The sequence below is a fragment of the Symsagittifera roscoffensis genome, chromosome 3 (assembly GCF_963678635.1).
Source record: "Symsagittifera roscoffensis chromosome 3, txSymRosc1.1, whole genome shotgun sequence".
Taxonomy (NCBI): domain Eukaryota; kingdom Metazoa; phylum Xenacoelomorpha; order Acoela; family Convolutidae; genus Symsagittifera; species Symsagittifera roscoffensis.
The window spans coordinates 25,822,099-25,840,717 of record NC_087064.1 but is presented as its reverse complement, the minus strand read 5'-3'; the positions used below and the strand labels follow the sequence as shown (position 1 = coordinate 25,840,717).

At 38.6% G+C, this 18,619-nt stretch overlaps 3 protein-coding genes across 3 annotated transcripts in view; 2 read left to right on the top strand and 1 right to left on the bottom strand.

Moving 5' to 3' along the window:
* LOC134842165 (uncharacterized) overlaps positions 1 to 18,619 on the top strand; it is a 423,659-nt gene that overhangs the window by 281,981 nt on the left and 123,059 nt on the right. The window lies entirely within an intron of this gene.
* The window catches only part of LOC134842166 (uncharacterized), a 409,681-nt gene that overhangs the window by 281,987 nt on the left and 109,075 nt on the right, over positions 1 to 18,619 (top strand). The window lies entirely within an intron of this gene.
* LOC134841289 (dynamin-1-like) lies at positions 3,665 to 7,282 on the bottom strand. Its single transcript, XM_063857177.1, has one exon. It carries the CDS (start codon positions 7,255 to 7,257, stop codon positions 4,663 to 4,665), a length of 2,595 nt encoding a protein of 864 aa, XP_063713247.1. The 5' UTR covers positions 7,258 to 7,282; the 3' UTR covers positions 3,665 to 4,662.

Here is an 18,619-nt window from a genome sequence, read left to right as displayed (position 1 = left end):
TTGAAATAACGGTGTTTATCGAGCAAACTTCAAAAAAACTTATTGGCTCTAGCATTTTTAAGATTGCATTATAATTACTTCCATTTCCGAGTTTTTGAATTCTTGCCCCCTTCTAAACTTAAGTTCCGGCTCTTTCCCATGTTAGCCCCTTAGAACCTTGAAATTCATTGTTAGGGGTAGACTGCATATTTTTTCGTTTGAAATGCTGGGGGAGGGAGTTGTAGCGTTAGGCAGGTTAAGCTATATTTTTCCAAAAAGCCATTGAGTATTTTTAAAGCAATTTAAAGCTTCTCAAAACGCTTTTATTCCAATAAAGTCTTCAATTGAAACTTCTTATATTTTTGATAGCTCAAAACAAAAACACTGTCAATAACTTGAAGTCCTGCCATTTTTGAGATGTAACAAAAATCTCGAAATCAGCGCTTCAGAAAATTTCAAAATTTTTAGGGCGCTTTACTCCAGAAATGAAAATATTTAAATTATTTCAATCTATTAAAAATGCACAAGTATTTTCTACTCATCCGGTTGAAAGGAACTGCAAAACCGGATGAGTAGAAAATACAGGTGTGTTTTTTTTTTTTAGGTAAATATTATAATCAGTTCATTAACATTTGCAACTGTTTTAAATAAACTAAGTTATGTTGTGTGTTACTTAAAACGGAGATAAATCATGCCATTTCTGAGTAGGCCTTTAGACCCTCTAATATATGATTTTATATTTCACCTTTTTTGTTCGTTCTATTTTTGCAAATATGTAGAATTTATGCACTAGATTTCATAATAATTTGAAACCCAACTAACTACATCATTCATGTTTCTAATATTTTTTGGGGCAGCATTTAGTATCCCTTATGGGATCGTTAGCTGTCCCCTCTTTGATACTGATGTATTTATGCGCAATATGATATGAATTTTCTAGTAACATTGAGAAATTAATTCTTTCTTTCTTTCTTTAAAAGAAACAAAAGTCACTGACTCATTTTCGCCCCTTTTTCTCCGTAACTATGAAGCCAAATTTTAAAAAACTTCGACCGAGTCCTGCACATGATTTGTATCAGTAACTATGCAGTACAACAATTATTCAGGTTCAGCCGACAAGGAGCAGTAACAATCAACTCCACAGACAGACACATGCGAGATATTTATATCAGTATAGTTTGGCCTAAATAATTTTCCGCTATCAAACTCCAAAATTTTAGCATTTGTAGAGAAAGGAAATACAAAAAACACTGGATAAAATCGTGCAATCATAAGATTTAGTTTGTTGATTTTCATAACTATAACGAAAAAAACATGAAACTAAGTAAATTTTTGTTGAAAAGTTCGTAAATTTAAAAATTTGCAAATATGCTTGCATTTTAACTAGCTGCATTCCCTTCAGCAGTTTTAGGGCTAGCATTAGCCTCCATAGTGGCCAGTCAACAAGCAGAATGGTCCAAGAGCAGAAAAACGGAAAAATATCAACTTTTATGAGCTAGTCGGTAAATTAATTATCAGTAATGTCAATACTACCAAAACAACAAACATTTTATGCATAATTTGAGTAATTTAATCAGGAATTTAAAAAAATTTCATCAAAAAACTTGATGAAATTAGTCAATTCATGCATAATTTACATGTGTTCTTGGGTTTTTTTTTGACGATTCTAATAATTGTTTCATCAATTAGCCCGTATAAACCAATTTAAGTCAATATTTTTCCGTTTTTCTGCTCTTGGACGCATTCTGTAATTGGACCATTCTGCTTATTGCTCCGCCTCCAGCTTCCATACACTGGTTATTAATAATTATGTGAAAATATTCGCATAATGTTTTTTGTGCACAGAAGTCAGAAATTTACTCAAACTTTTTGATTGCTTTAAAACAATTGGCCGTAGCTGGAAAAATCCTCTGCTCCCACCATGAATCAAATCATGGTGAACTTTTCCGCAATCTAACAAGATTAAGACGCTAGGTTCCATAGAAAAACATGAAAAAATTCAGAGCGAAAAAAAAGAAGCCTAGCTGCTCGAAGCTCATTTAAAAAAGAACACAGAGGCGAACCGGAGCTTCGCGCCACTTACGATACAACACAAACATTAACAAAATAAGAATTCGAAAAACAAAAAAATATAGTTGAAAAAATAGGTCTACCAAAAATTAAATGATCCCATGTCTCGATGGAAAATAACTCTAGGCAAACAAGTTTGACATTTGAGCATTTCATTAGCAACGGAATGCAGCTTATGAACAGGGAGCAAAGCCAACAATCTTTGAGCAGACACAAGTTGAGCCGAAAATTTAATTTTAAAAAAATCTTTCAAGTCCCGCCTGAAACTACATTGAATAACACTTGCAACTAAAATGAAATTTGCTCTCACCAAAAGAAAAACCCGCGATGTTCCAACTAAAACAACCTTTGGGCAGAGCCTAGCTGAGCCAAAAAAAAGCCATTTAGGGCCCAGATCTGCCGCCTTCTAGTGGTAGACTCGACAGACAGCCTCGCCTGTCTGAAAATGGCACAACTACAACGCGCAACTAACGACAAAAAAAATGTACAGAACAAATTTAAACGTGAGTCCCCGCGTGTGAAACTACACTGAACATCACTTGCACTTTCAACTTCAACAAAAGTTATTTACAGAACAAGCAAAATCCGTGATGTGGCGACTAAGCCGTCAATCTTTGAGCAGACACCAGTTCAGTAGCAAAAAAAAAGATTAAAAATCAAATTTTACCGGAAAGTTTTTGCAAAAACCAAAGGTTGAAGCCCCCCTAAAACTACAATGAACAACACTTGCACTTAGTGTGGGATTAAGCCGACAATCTTAAAGGAATAAAAACAAAGAAGTGCGGGATAAAGAAGAGAATAAGAAAAGAACATTGATGTGTAAGAACGATAAGGAGAAGATGTTTACGGGGGAAAATCTAGTTCCCGATTACAAGAAACATACTCTCGCAAAGGTAGAAAATATATAAACACGCATTTATATGAAAAAAGCCTGGCGAGAAAGCCGAAAAAACTGACGAAACCCATAAAGTCGACGGAAGTTTCTGAAAAATAATTCTCTATTTTAGTCTTGGATATAACGCCAATAAACTAGGAATCAAAAATAAGTGTTAAACAATACCATAACTTAAAATTGAGATGACCACTTTTTTCAATCACTCTGTGAACAAAATTATCGACAAGGAATAAAAGTCTAACACCAGCTTGCAATACCCCTGCTTATGGAAAGGTACCCTCGGAAAGGTAATTACATTCAAATACTTAATCAGCGTTTATACGATATACATTACCAAAAAACCTATGAACAGGGCTTATACGCCTAGAAATGAAAAGTCTAGGAAGAGAACATCAGAAACGGTAAAATTGAACATTCTGTGAATAAAGTTGCTAACGGGAAATAAGGTCTAGTACTCGGTTGCAATACTTATATAAAGGGCAAATTTAAGCAGCAAATTTTCTCTCAATCAGGACTTCTTCTTTGTATCAGTTCTACCAGTTTGCCCTTAATATAAATTTTGCAACCGAGTACTAGACCTTATTTCGACCTGGGCTCTAAATTTGTCAACAACAATGAAGCTTCCATTGAAAATTACTTATCCTTTCACTTTCTATGATGTCGCTCCGAACAAAAATAGCATTTCAAAAGTTACAATTCAATATTCAATAGATAGATTCTACAATCGACTAAACTGCCAATCTATCGCATAATGATTATTAATTTCGAAGTAGCATAATGGATCTCAGGTAAATCTATACTTAATCCAGGGCTCTTTTATGCACAATTTCTAAATCAAAAATATTTTTTCTGTTAAATGAGATTGATATAAACAATTTTGATAATTCTTTTCTTTCGTAAGAGTCATCTTTCTTTAGAAAGAACCATGGTTGCAACAAATATGATAAATAGCAAAAGCGTGTGCTGGTCATTCCAGTTGCAGGAGATTTAATTACATAATATACTGACAAGTTATCTGCTGCTCTGCAATAATAAATAGGTGTGTGACAATTTTGGATAAGGAAATTGAACGCGATTCATTTTAAATAAAGCTCAGTTCAAACAATCGGAAAAATTTCACCAGATACAAGAAAATTCTATCTATCTGCCATGTAGCATCTTTCAATCTCCGTGATTGAGCTATCAAATTTCAGCGGAATCGATGATAAGTCCTCAACTCCATATTTTGACTTAAATCGTGTTTGAAGCGACTCTAGTCATTTTTCTTCTTGCCTCGAGAACTGATAACTCAATCAAAGGTATTATTCTGATACAATTCTACAGCTAAGAAATCCTTCCATGCTAACTGAGAAGGATTGAATAGTTTACAGATATTAAAATTTTGTACAACTCAAACGGTTTTAAACAGTTTACAATTTCGAGGCAATTGAGAAAAACTGTGAAAACGTCAGGAGATAGTCTTCGAGGGGACAGTGCGGCTGATAGGAACATTTCAAATCAAGCACAGTTTTCAACATCCATGTCATGTTTGATTATTCAATGCAAAAATGATTGATAATATCTGAAGTACATATGAATCAATGCGATTTAAGGGTCATATCATTCAAAATTGAGACATTATCCTTTAACATTGTGGTACAGGTATAAATCGAATCTAAGTTGATTACATGTTTTGGTTGCAATTTTCATTTCAATTTCGGATAAAACTTTTCTTATTGTTACTTCGGTCGTTGGGGGACCATCGGTGGCGGCAAGACTCTTTGACCCCCTGCAGTATTTCCAGGTCCAGGTCGCTGCGGGACCATGGGCGGTGCCTGACCTTGTCCTGGTCTACTAGGGACCATTGGTTGCTGCTGCTGTCCTGAATTTGGAATCGACGATATCGATCCGGGACGCTGTGGAATGTTCGGACGTGGCGGAGGTTGTACGGATCCGGAGTTACTACCTCCCATTGGCTTCCGGTTCCCAGGAGCAGGAGAGAGGGACCTAGGTCCCATGGCATTTGGAGTTCCTAAATTATTATTGTTATACCCAGGCGAAGAGTCGTTCGACTGCAACCATTCGTCTTGAATTGGCGCTGGTGTAGGAGTTGAGGTGGTTGAGAGAACTACATCTCCGATAATTGAGAGAGCTTGCTTTGTAGCATTGTACATTCTAAGTAACTCCTCGCGACGCCTAGTCTCTTCTGGAGATTCCTCCATTAGGGAGTCCTGGTTACCATGAGAGTACAGCTGAGCCAACATTTCAGCTGAGAGATAGTCTTTGACACTGTTCACTAAATAGAACATGACTGTCTTTGGGACGATATCTCGGGTGTTCTTCTTTACAATCGACATGTATGATTCGATCAACGATTTAATTATTTCCACCTGTCGGTCGAGTTGCGGATCTACGGACACCTCAGATTCGACTTCTTCAGCGGGAACTTCTTCGCGAGCAGGGTATACTCCAGCTCTTAGGAGCGAGGCTTTCCAATCCTCCTTTTCGTCTTCAGTCTCACAACTGAGATCTAGTCTTTCGTGTTCTTTGAACACATTCTCGCCACTGCTGTTGAATATACAAAAGCCATATTTTTTCGAAAAATACCCCATATCTATGTCTTTAGTTCGGAGGTTCTCCAGACTAACGCGGTACTTCATCTCCTTCTGGTCTGGTTTCGTGTACCATGAGAGAGACTCAGAGGTTAATACAAACCAGTATGGCTTTGATCGACCCTTCATAAGTGCCATGTTTAGAGTCAGGTAGCCTTTTCGAATCATCTGGTTACTGACATTTTTATCTTTAGCGGAATCTGAACTTGGGCTGGCTGCATTCTGAAATCCGATGAAGTCTTCGTGGTTAGTATTCATATATGCCAGCTCAATTTCACAATGAAGCAGCAACTGATCTTTCGCTTTCATTTCTTGCTCTCTCACTTTTGCCGTGAGAATCCGCTCAGTTTCCTCTCTCAGACGAGGATACTGATTCATTCTATCTCCGCATTTACGGACGACCAGATTGAGCTCAGTTACCACCTGATCCACACATTTTAGGGCAGGTTCCTTTAGTTTCATGATCTTCTTCTTCACAACTGCCTCGAAGGCCATATCAGGCGTGAACAATCCAGATCTAACACCGCGAATGTTTCTAATGGCCAGAATAATTTCACGCCGCAGCTCTTTGTCAATACTCATGTCTAATTTTTGCAGCTCATAAGGAAACCGCTCATGAAATATTCTGTTTATTTTGGCACCACCCGACAGCTCAAGTACATCAACTTCTTCTCCGCTTCCTTCAATTGATTGTTCGAAGTCCTGGCTAAATTGCTGAACAAGCGTCAGAAGAGCTTTGGTCTTTCTGCCCGGATCGTCTGGTCTGTAGTCCTTAAATTCACTACAGGCCTTTTCTAGCTCCAGCATTTGACCCTGCAATTTACTTCTGAACTGAGGCAAATTATCACGAATGTGGTTTGTGAGCTGCTGATTAAGTGTTTTCTGGAGGAAAGGCGTACCTAGTCGATCTACAAGGTGCCTATACGCTGGATGGGCAACAAAAAACTGTCTCTCCGATTGAAGCGCTGCCCTGATGTCCTTTCGACCGTCGATGTCTTTTTGACTTCTATTTATAACCCCAATATAGCCACGTCTAAGAGGATACAGCTTGTTCTCTAATATATCCCTGCAATTTGTTCCTTCGTCCATGAGATCAATCTTAGTTATTACCCCGATTGTTCGCATTCCTTCGGGGTCAGTCTCTTTCGCTAACTTCAAAGCATCCGAATTGGCAAGATCGGAGTTAGCGGGTGTTACAGCCAGAATAAGACAATTGTCTTTAGTAATAAACTGGAGAATCATGTCACGAATTTGAGTCTCAATGTCGGCAGGCTGATCACCTACTGGAACTTTTGTCAACCCAGGCAGATCTACCAATGTTAAGTTGAGTACATTTGGCGAAAAAACCCGCAATGTTATCGGTAAAGGCGATATACCTTTGTTAGATCCCGTCATACGCTCTGTTTCATTTTCAATCTCCTGTCTAACTTCGTTAAAATTGAAGTACCGCTTTCCACGCTGATGACCGAACTCAGCATACTCGGTCTCAGCATGCATGAGCTGCAATATCAGCGGTCGACGCGTGACTATGCCACATCCCCTAGGAAGAAAATCTCTGCCTACAAAGTTTTCAAGTACACTCGATTTTCCAGCACTTTGACCTCCGACGACTGCTATTTGTGGAAGATCAATTACTGCACTGAGTCCAACCGCACTAAACGCATCCTGCAGGCGATTCACAATTGGGATCAAGTTTTGCATCCCCGAATTCCCAGATGCCATTTTGACACTGACAGAGGAGTTCCAACACTCTGAAAAGAATATGCACAACATTAGAAAGAACAAAATTATTTCTCCAAATATTGTGGACGATAACAAAAAAGTGCAAGGAATCAAAGAGTGCGCACCTCTAAAAGCAAATTTAATGAAACGCAAGGGTGAAGCGGAGCTTCGCACCACTTGCGATACAACACAAACATATAAGTCAAGTCAAGTTCTTTATGACCATTAGGCAGTGCCTCTTGTGGTCATTTCAAATGTTCTTTCCTATCTCCGTTCGAATTCGTACGAGTCAATTCCAATCGCTTTCCAATGTTTGTCCAGTTTCCACTTGAATTCGTCGATGGTCTTGCTTTGCACTGTTTCATGAGGCAGATTGTTCCAGTCGAGAGGTGCTCTTATCGTGAAGAAATTTTTTCGCATTTCTAGATTTGCTTTACGTACTACTACTTTACATGCGTTACCTCTAGAATCCCTATCATTCCGCTCGAATAGTCCCGCAGTGGCATTCCTATCATAAAAACCAATGCAGATTTTATACATTTCTAACATTGTCCCTCTTTTCGCTTGTATTCTAGCGATGATAGATTCAGTTCTTTAAGGCGTTCGTGATAGGATAGATTTTTTATACCACTAACTAGACGCGTCGCTCTTCTTTGATAGTTTTCAAAGATCTTTTAATGCTTGGACAATTTGGGCGCCAGATTAAGTTCAAAAATTCGAAGTGTGGCCGAATATCAAGCATTTGTAGATGTTTAAAAATACTTGTTTCGTGACTTTAGTGAAATTTTTCTCAATTACTGCTATCAAGCCGTTTGCCTTACTGGCTTTATTGTGATGTGTGTTTCGAATGTCAGTTTGTTGTCAAGCCAGATACCCAGGTCTTTTTCGAAGTGCACTTCTTTAATGTTTTCGCCATTGATTTAGTAGTTCCTCTCCATATCCAATTTCTTGGTTCCTATTGTCATGTGAACACATTTGTCGATATTAAAAGACAAAGGACTTTTGCCAGACCAAATTTCTAGTGACTGTAAATCTTCATGTATGCGTGTTACATCCGATTTGTCTTCAATTTGACGGTATAATTTCGCATCGTCAGCAAATAGATATATTTTCGACGCTACTTTGTCCGGCATTGTGTTGATGTATATTAAAAACAGTACTGAGCAGAGTAATGAACCCTGGGGTATCTCACTTTTTACTGGCTGCCATGAGGATCTTGAATCGTTAATTACCACTCGCTGTTGTCGTCCCGAAAGAAAGTCTGTTAACCAGTTCAAGGTTCTTCCAATTACTCCATACTGTCTTAGAATTCCGATCAGTCTTTTGTGTGGTACCGAATCGAAGGCTTTCTTGAAAACCAAGTATATCACGTCGACAATTTCATGTTTGTCCATTGCCCTGGTGAAGTCATCAATTACTTTCAGGAGTTGTAAGTTCAGTGAACGTCCAGATCGAAAACCGTATTGTGCATTTGTTATTAGCCCTTCTTCATTGATTTGATCCATTAAAAGCTTTCGAACAAACTTTTCGAAAAACTTGCAATTTTTTGATGTTAAAGTGATTGGTCTATAATTATCTGCCATCGATTTTTTAACTTTTTTGAATATTGCCAAAATGTTAGCCAACTTCCAGTCTACGGGTAATTTGCTTGTCTCCCAAGAGGTTTGGAAAATAATCAAAAGTGGTCTTAAGATGATTTTTCGTAATTCAAATAGGACCCTAGGATGAACTCCATCTGGTCCAGGCGACTTTGAGGTGTCTAACCGATTGAGTTCTTCTCGGATGTCATTCATTGTTAGCTCCAGGTTGTCATCAATGCTGGCCATTTGTGGAGGGCTGATCTCCCAGTTACCGGGGGGTTTGTCAGTGAAAACCGATGCAAAGAAGTTTGAGCGCACTTCTGCCCTTTCGTCGTCTGTGTCAGTTAGCATACCATTTGGTTTTTTTAAAGAGGGGATTGATTCTCTTATGGTAGTTTTTTGGCGTACGTAACTCCAGAACTTTTTCGGATTAGTATTAACTTTTGATGATATTTCTTTTTCACGTGTGAGTGCCTCCGATTGCGTGGCAGATCTAATTTCATTTCGTTTGGTTTTACAATTAGTTAAATTTTTGACTGTTTGATAGTTTTTGAATGTTTTCCAGGCTTTCTTTTTATCTTTTAGCTTCATGCGCACCGCCCTTGCTAGCGGCATTTGGTTGCCACTGCTGCGTATCTTAATTAAAGGCACGAATTCTTTCATGCAGTTTTTCAGTTTTTCCCATGGATATAACTGAACCGTTGGGTCAGCTAGATGCTTGCTCATTCAGTGGTATTCTCCCTTTTCATATTTTCTGCGGTTTTTACATTTCATTTAACCCTCTTTACTGGCACATCATTCTTGACAAGGACGTGGTCACTTTTTCCGATTGGTGCCTCTAACGTGGTGTCTAGATCTTTTAAGACTATGTCTGACATCACAACATCAATCAGTGATGCCTTGTCTCTGCCAACAAGCCTTGTAGGCTCTTTGATATGTTGTGTTAGTAGTGCGTCTTGTACTGCCTCTATAAAGGTGAGCTCAGTGCTATTTTCATCTTTTAATGTACTCATGGCCTCCCAATCTATCTGTGGTAGATTTGTGTCTCCCATTATTAGTGTTGAGAAATTGACTGTGTTTCGTTCAAATTAGCGATCAAATTTTTTAGGTGGTGGTTATTTTCTTTAGTAGAGTTAGGACTTTTATACCAAAGTTGATGATGTTCCTGCCAATTTTAATTTTAAAAAAAAGTTTTCACATAAAAAAGAACTATTAGTGTTCTAGTCAATGTTTTCATTAATATAAACTAAATTTCCGCGTCCTTGGTCAGATGGGTTCAGATTTATTGATTCTATGTTGTAATTTTGGATTTTATGTCATACTGGATTCCATTCTGCGCGAGAATATTTTTCGGTTTGCCTTCCACTGGAGCGAAGACATTGCATTTTTCTTGATTCATTCTCCACGTGATTTCGTGCAGTTTGTCTTGAGTTATTCTGTCTATGTTTGTTTACCAGAAAAATAAAGACGGGTTTGAGGTTTTTTGCTCTTTATCATTATTTGCAACCCCCCTCACAAGGTGCAAGCAGTCTCATTGTTCCTTTTCGTTCAAATTTTTTGCTTTTGCTATCAATCTTCTGAATTCTTCTCGTTTTTTGAGACTCTTGTTTGGCCAATCCGCAGGTTTTTGATTTTATATTCGGCATCTTTTAATTTATTCAATTTTTCCTTATCTCGCTTACATCTTTTTCGTTATCAAAGGATACTAGCAGTGGTCTGTTTGTCGTGGCTTCACCGTTTTTCTTCCCAAGTCGGAAAAAATTTGTGGCTGTTTTGTTTCCCATTTTGACCGATGCTAGAAATTTTTTTATCAGTTGTTTGTCTTCTACCTTTCTGTTATGTCCATCTTGGTGGGTACTCTCAGGTGCTTTGTAAATTATCAAGTTCTTGTTTCTTTTTTTGTCGTCTTCTTCTTCTCTATTTTGCTCGTCAGATGCTTCCATTATAATTTCTTTTAATGGCTTGACTTTTGGTTGTTGAGCCACGTCCCATGGTTTCTATTCAGTTTGATTCACGTCTCTTGGTCCTGCTACAAACTTGTAGAAGTAGTTCATCATGTGGTTTAGGTTCACTCTTGTTTTTTCCAGATCGCTCCTTAGTGTATCCGGATCTCAATTCTTGTCAGCTTCAAGTAGAAGTTTCATATTCGGTGTGCAGGAACTGCAACACCAGATGACTTCTGGTTGACACATGTAATCGTAGACTTGGTCAGGCATATTTATGCATGTTCTACAAAAAAGTTCATGACATTTATCACACTCCATTAGTTTATCATCGATGTTACCATAAGTCTTATTGCACATTTTACATTGTCAAGCGTCCATTTCACTCACAGATTCAGTATTTTTACGTCTAACTTTTGGTTTTGGAGGCTTCTTAAGTTTGATTTTATCAGGCCGCTCTAAGACACTTAAGTCTCAAGAAACTACCCCGTAATTTCTACTTCAAAAACTTTAGGCCCTAATCTGATTATTACTGGGCCGCCCTAAGAAAACTGAATCCCAAGAAGCTACCCTTGTAATTTCAGAAAAACCTTCTTCTTTTTTCAATTTTTTGCTGTTCTTTTTCTGCCTTCGCTTCGACGTTGACTGTTTCTTTGACTTCTTCATAGCAAACTTTGGCCGTTTCTTCAGGACTAATTTTTTCAAGTTATTTCTACTTCTGTTGACGGTTCTGATTAGTCTCTCTTCAAGGATCAAAGACGGGTGAATTAGCCTTGAATCTCGCAAGATTCTGTTGTTCTTTCTCTTTCTTGTGAATAACAACTTTTTGACTGGGAAAATGAGGATGTCCAATGTTCTCAATCTTTTGAGTATGTCTGTGGTGTTGGTTCGTTCGGTGTATGATATTGCTGCGATACGGTGACGCAGTCCGTGGAGAGTCGAAAGCAGTAGTTCTACTGAACAAGCTTTCCAACTGTTGCTGTGGTGGGGGCCACAGTATTGTTGATCAAGTCGTGCCAAAGAATAAATTTGTCTTCGTTCTTCTGGATCGACTGGTGGTTCTTTTTTGTAGAAGGGTTGATGCTCAATCCTCCTACTGATGTCTGGATGGGGAAAATTTTTGGTTGGAAATTTCTAGGGGATGAGTCGATGGCCGCACGAAAAGAGCTTGCGCCAACAATGTGTACCATAAGTCTTCACCTGCAACACCTAGAGCAGCAGGACTTTGCTATTTTCCGTTCAATAATGCGATTTTAGATTTAGCTCTAGGGCATATATCTGAAAATACACAGTTTGTATACGGGGAAAGGAAATCTATTTAATAAGTTTACCACAACAATTAGGCTACAAGTCAAAAAAATACAAGTCGAAAAAATTTTTAATGTTGAAAAAAGTTCTAGGCATCACGTTCACCGATAAACTCTCTATTGAACCTCACAAAACAAAGTCAACCAAAAAAAGCATCATCACAACTGTATCTGCTTATTAAACTGAAAAGCCTCTGATACACCAAAACTGAACTCAATCTTCTCTAAAATGAGCTTGTTAGTTTCTCTGGCTCTGAGCCCCTTTGAAAATGTCTAAACATAACACCCGAAATTGGGTCAAGTCAGTCTCTGATTCTTGTAGTACATGCTGCGAGAAAATCTTGAAAAATGAAAGCTCTTTCGACTCTTTTTGCTGTGGTTGTCGAATGCACCTGAATGAAGACTGCACTGGTCTAAGCGAAGCCGCTGTCAATGGAGTACCAGCCTGAGGAAAAAATGCACTAATGATATGCATCAAATGTGTCAAAGAAAACCGTCAAGATAATTTGACACAAGCTGGCCATGAAACTACAATCTCAAAAGAACTTCAAGAAACTCAAATGTAAACCCTTGAAAACGAATGACTGACCTCAAAAAAACAATGATCGAAATCAAAACGCTGCTAACCACAAAACAACCTGATTCAGATTATCCAACCCAACTTAGCTTCATTGCCAGTCATATGAATGTCGATGCCTCAATTGGCGATGTCATACGCCCTGGTCGATATGACGAGAACAAGACAAGAACAATCCTATTAAAAGTGCCCAATGCATGCCAACGACGAATGATATTGCTATCTTCGAGGAAACTGAAAAACTCCCCTCAACCAATTTTCCTCAGTCGATAACTGACGAAGGAAGAAGCTGATCAAGAAAACCTTGCCCTCGTCAGTCAGAAGAAGGCAACTTATCAGCGACAAATCTGTAGACAGAAAGGACATAAGAGTCCACGATGCAACTCTGTATATTCGGAAAGGTGGAAAGTCGATAAAAGAGAAACTCCCAGATCCCGAAGCACCCAATTGACTGGCAGCGACGATAAATATCCTTGTTTACAATGTCAGAAGAATTCTTGAGTATCAACGACGAACAACCTTCTCTAATGCTGTCCAAGTAAAAAACGCTCATCAAGTCATCTGCCTAACTAAAACTTGGTTGACAGAAAGCATCGGCGACGCTGCTCGTTTTCTAACAAACTACGTTATCCACCGAAATGACAGACTGAGTGACAAAGGCTTGACAAAACATGGTGGCGTACTTATAGCAGTAAACCGTAACATTCCAAGTAGCCAAACCAATTCCGCGTTTCAAGACAGTGTTATCATCCGCATATCCCTGACCAAGCCGATTGTAATATGCTCCATCTAAAGCGCTCCTTCAAGCAGTACCTACACATGGTGTAATAGTCGAACTCCTAAAATTCCTGGGGCGTAAGCAATTTGAACAAAGTGCAATTTGTTCGTACATAGTTGGAGATATAAATTTTAACTGTACACACTGGCCGTCAATGACTTCAACTTCTCTAGATGAGCAGTCAATCCCTGACAAACTCTGTGACTCAAATTTCCAACAACTAATAAAAACCCCTGATGGAAAATCACTAGACGTTCTCCTTAGTAACAAACCGCATTTTGCCATCAGCGTAAAACTTGACAACCGTCTGAGTAGTCTATTCAGTTCCGACCATTTGCCACTCCATGCCAAAGTCTCATTTGACTACCGACATGTTCATAAAAAGACACCAGCCATCAAACAAAAACTAGTTTTTGGCATTTTCACTTACAAGAAAACACACTGGGAAGAAGTGAATGAATTCATTCGTCAACACCACTTCCAACCATTTTGCTTGAGCAACGTTGAACTGATGCTCGATCATTGGTACGAGTGGTTACACGAAATAATACAGGACCTGCTACCAATCACTACAAAACACAGGTCTGAACCATCTCCTTAAGTGGGAAGCGATTCGCCCAACCTTATCAAGAAACTAAATACACTCCAACTTAAAAATTAGCGAAAACCTTACCCATCGAACGAAGGCAAAACTGAAAATCTGCAAACTGAACTAACACTGTCCCTTCAAAATGACCAGCATCTCCACGAAAAAATGCTTTTTGAGAATAGGAAATTCAGCAAAATTCAACGATATCTGAAATCGATCACCAAGTCTAGCACGATCCCTTCAGAGATCTTCCCAGATCAAAAAATAGCCAATACAGATGCTCAAAAATTTGAATTGTTTAACATATTTTTTCAACCAGTTTTCACACAAAACGCCAACGTTGGGAAAGCAGAACGACAAGATCACGTTCTTCTGAACAGTATCAGTTTCACTATCGATGAAATAGAAGATGCTCTAAACGAGCTGCTCGTAAATAAGGCCAATGGACCAGACAAGATTGGTAAGACTCTTCTGAAAAATCTCTCAAAGTCACTACCTAAATCTCTTCACTTACTGTTCAACTTGATTGCAAATAAAGCGATATTTTCAACAAATTCAAAGATCAGCAAAATCGCACCAATTTTCAAAGACGGGGATAAACAAGACGTATCAAATTACAGGCCAATCAGCCTGCTCTCAGCAGTGTCAAAACTGCTTGAGAAAGTAATCTTTGAGAAACTGGCCCCAACTGTCTACCAACCCTAACATCAGACCAACACGGTGTTAGACCTGAACGGTCGACGATAACAAACCTAATAGAGTATCTACACGAGATATTTAGCTGCCTAGATTTGCCAAACTGCAACTACTGAACACCTTCTACTTGGACTTTCAAAAAGCATTTGATAAAGTCTCGCACGGAAACCTCATGGAGAAATTATGGACTTCTGGAATTGGAGGAAATTGTTTATCTCTGATACACAGCTATCTCTCGAACCGGAAGCAAACAGTGAGGCTGAATGACACAATTTCCGGAGAGCTGGATGTCTTCAGCGGCGTTCCCCGGGGCTCTATACTCGGACCGCTTTTCTTCCTAGTCTTCATAATTTATCTACCGTCCTGTATCATGTCCGCAACATTTGATTATGCCGACAACTACAAAATTGTTGGAGACAACCCTTTAACTCTCAACATAGATGTTAGGAGACTTTGGAGGTGGTGCGAGGAAAACTGCATGTCAATGAACCTGACGAAAAGCAAAGTCTTGTGTATCAAAGGATCAGCTACGATTGCACTTCCCAATTACAGCTTCGAAACCACTGAAGTAATGAAAGATCTGGGCATCCTGATAACCGACACCCTCTCTTGGACGCAACACGCAAAAAAGAGGGCTGAAAAAGCTTTAAACGCTCTCTTCGTACTCAAAAGGAATCTCTCAAAGGCAAATTTCGCGACCAGAAAAAACACATAAATCTGTTACGTTGTGCCAATTCTGTGCTACGGTTCAGCTATCTGGAAATCATCAAAAGGTGATTTAGGAACCATAGAAAGTGTGCAGCAGAAAGTGATCTCGTGGACTTTCATGACAAGCCATAGCCATATCTCCTATAAAGACAAACTCGTAAAACTTAACATCCTTCCTTTGACTCTATACCAAGAGCTTCATGTTGGACTGCTGTTTGCAAAAACACTAGCTGGAAAATCGGAAATCAACTGGAGAAGCCATGTAAGCATCACTGATGTTGGAAACTGAAGAGCTCAAACGACACAAAATTTCGTCTGCAAACAAATGCGTCTGAAGAACTGCGAGTCGGATTTCTGGTTTCGGGCATGTCGTCATGCTAATCTGTACAACGATTATCTCAAATTTGACATACTGTTTGACCCAGAATGCAAAAACAGACTTCTAGGATTGTACACAAACTTTTTCACAACTCGCTACAACGAATCGGATACATGCACTTGACTCATTTTATGCGAATGCAACAACTGCAGAGACGTAAAGAAACTTACACTTATAACTGAAAACTAAACTTTCAACAATGCAAGGACTGGTTTTTATGCGAACCCTTGGATTATTTTGCTAAATCCTCTGTTATTATTATTATGATTATTGTATGGTATTCAAGTATGGGGTGGCGCACCTCAATATTTGCTCGACAAGATAGACCGAGTCCAGAGGTGGGCTGTTGCTGCAGGCGTTATTCAACGGTTAGTCTCAATCAACGACTTAGTGAGGAAAGAGGACGAAAACTTTACCGAAATATTTTGAGAGATGATAACCATATTCTTTCAATTATAATTCCATCTCGATCAGTGTATAGCGAAGCAAAATTGAGAGCGCGAGACCCAGTCGGCAACTATCCGATGAAAAAAAAATATATGCGGTATTTCCCTGACAGGTTCTTGAGAAACTACAATTTGTAAATGTTTTTTTCAAACAGTTGTATTTTACTGATTTCAATTAAGACTTATTTATTTTTTTAAAACAAGGTGAACCAAATTTTTTGAAGTCTTGATAGAAAAACAACTACAGGCCCAGCAAATGCTTGAGGTGTGTGTTGAATATTGAATGAGTTTGCTATACCGAGCGGCACGAAAATTGTGTTTTTAAAAATTGGACTTTGCCTGAAACAAAAGTTCTTTCTCTACTAAAATTAGTGAAAAATTAAGAAACTTTGAGATAATCAGTTTTCCCAAGGGCATAAGATTTCTGCAGCAACAATGATCGCAACCCCTTCTTCGAAGAGAACTTTGTCAGTTTCATTGAGTAAATTTTGAAAAACAAAAAGGTTCTGAGATACGATCGAAAGTTCTAAAAACTTTCAAAAGACTTTCCAAAATCCGAAGTTTTTCTGCAAAAAGCAAGTTATGGCTGCTTAAGCAGAGAAAAATTCTACAGCCGGGTTTTTGGATTGAACACAACCTGAGAATTGGTCCGTAGTTTTTGCATTAATTCAATAAGATCCAAAAAAGTCGAAGTTTGAACACTGACTTGTTTGAAAACCAAAACTTTGATCTTAAACAAACTGGGCACAACTAAATAAAAAGGTAGGTATAATTAACCTGTTCAATTGATTGAACCTTTAATATCACAATAGTCTCCATAGACTTGACACCATAGTTAGCGAGAAATATCCAAAACACGTTGAACAAAAAAGGAAAACTTGACGATACCAAAAATCATAGCTTTTTGTGTGAAACAAATTTGAAGAAACGTTATGCACGCGAGCTGTACTTCGGGTGTTGTATTTGTACTAAAGCCCGTTCTCAGAGGTGAACACAAAAATTCAGGTATGGCAGCGTAGTTTTCGAGAAAATTCGTAAAGTTTAAAAAAAAAAACGGTCATATAATCAAAAACTGATTTTCAGAGGGTGATAACTTCTTGTGTACAAACTTTCAACAGTTCCACTAATGCGGAAGCGGGGAGACTTCCCGCTTCCTCAATGAACTCACAATATCAAATATGAGGTGTAAGTCGAAAAATCCGTATGACGGTTTAAAAAACTTTTGACTATCCGAAGGCCATAACGTTAGGATAAAACAACTTATTCGTAGCGCCTCTGTTTGTAACATTTGCCATATTAAAATTATTAAACACTGACGGAGCGTTGGAAAAGACCCCACTGATGATCGGCTGACCTCAATTACTTCAACCCTACTCGTTTTAAACCGCCTTGACCTAGCCAGTTGATTTTCCTGTCTGTTTAAGGGCTAACTTTCTGTTACCATTTTAAGGCCATCAGCCAAACAACTTTTGATCAGCTTTCGTTTGCATGCAAAAATTACCTCATTTTTGGGTCTCGGATCCCCAGACAACGTGATTAGTATTCAAACACGGCTAGAAAATGACAAAGAGATACATTTAGTGAAAGTTATATTATAGATCCTTTAGAGATGGATTGACTTTTTCCTCGCCTCTAACTGCTCAAGCTCTGAACTACTTAACCAAAATCGGAATAAAATCAATGCGTGTGCCATTACCCCAAATTGGCACAGTCGAGCCTGCTGATGCACGTCAAAAAGAACATTAAAAGCGTTAGCATTGAAATTGTGATGAAAACGAGGCTCAGAATGTTCTAGAATTTTAAATTTTCAAAATTTCGATTTGAACTATAAAATTTCTCAGAAAATAGCCATTTCCATCGGAAATAGACTGATAATCACAACAACCGAATAGCAAGACGAAATTCAGTCGGACAGTAGTCGAAAAAGTAGAAGAAGAGCGAAGCCTCTCATCGTGACAATAAGACACGATAAGGTGCATATCTAATAAAGATCGCATAGACGGAAGATCCAGTGGGATATTTGAAACGAATCCGAACCCTCCCGAGCCCCGAAATCAGAGGGATAACGACGTTATATCCGGTAGAGAGCGGAATCACAGGCCCGGTGTCCAGAGAGTTTTAGATAACGTTAACTGTATAATTTAAACGTTGCAATGCCCTGAACGTTTTAATTCACTCCAATTTTGGTTAGTATTTCAGAACTTATTTCTAAGGCCTTAACTCAACAGAAAAATAACTGGCTAGGTCAAGACGGTTAAAAACGAGTAGAATTTTGTGCTGGCCCTAACTCGACTCTGGGATTTCTTGGTCAAAAAGGGAGTGGCCTCCTCGCTCTTCTTACCCGTCTATTATCCCAATA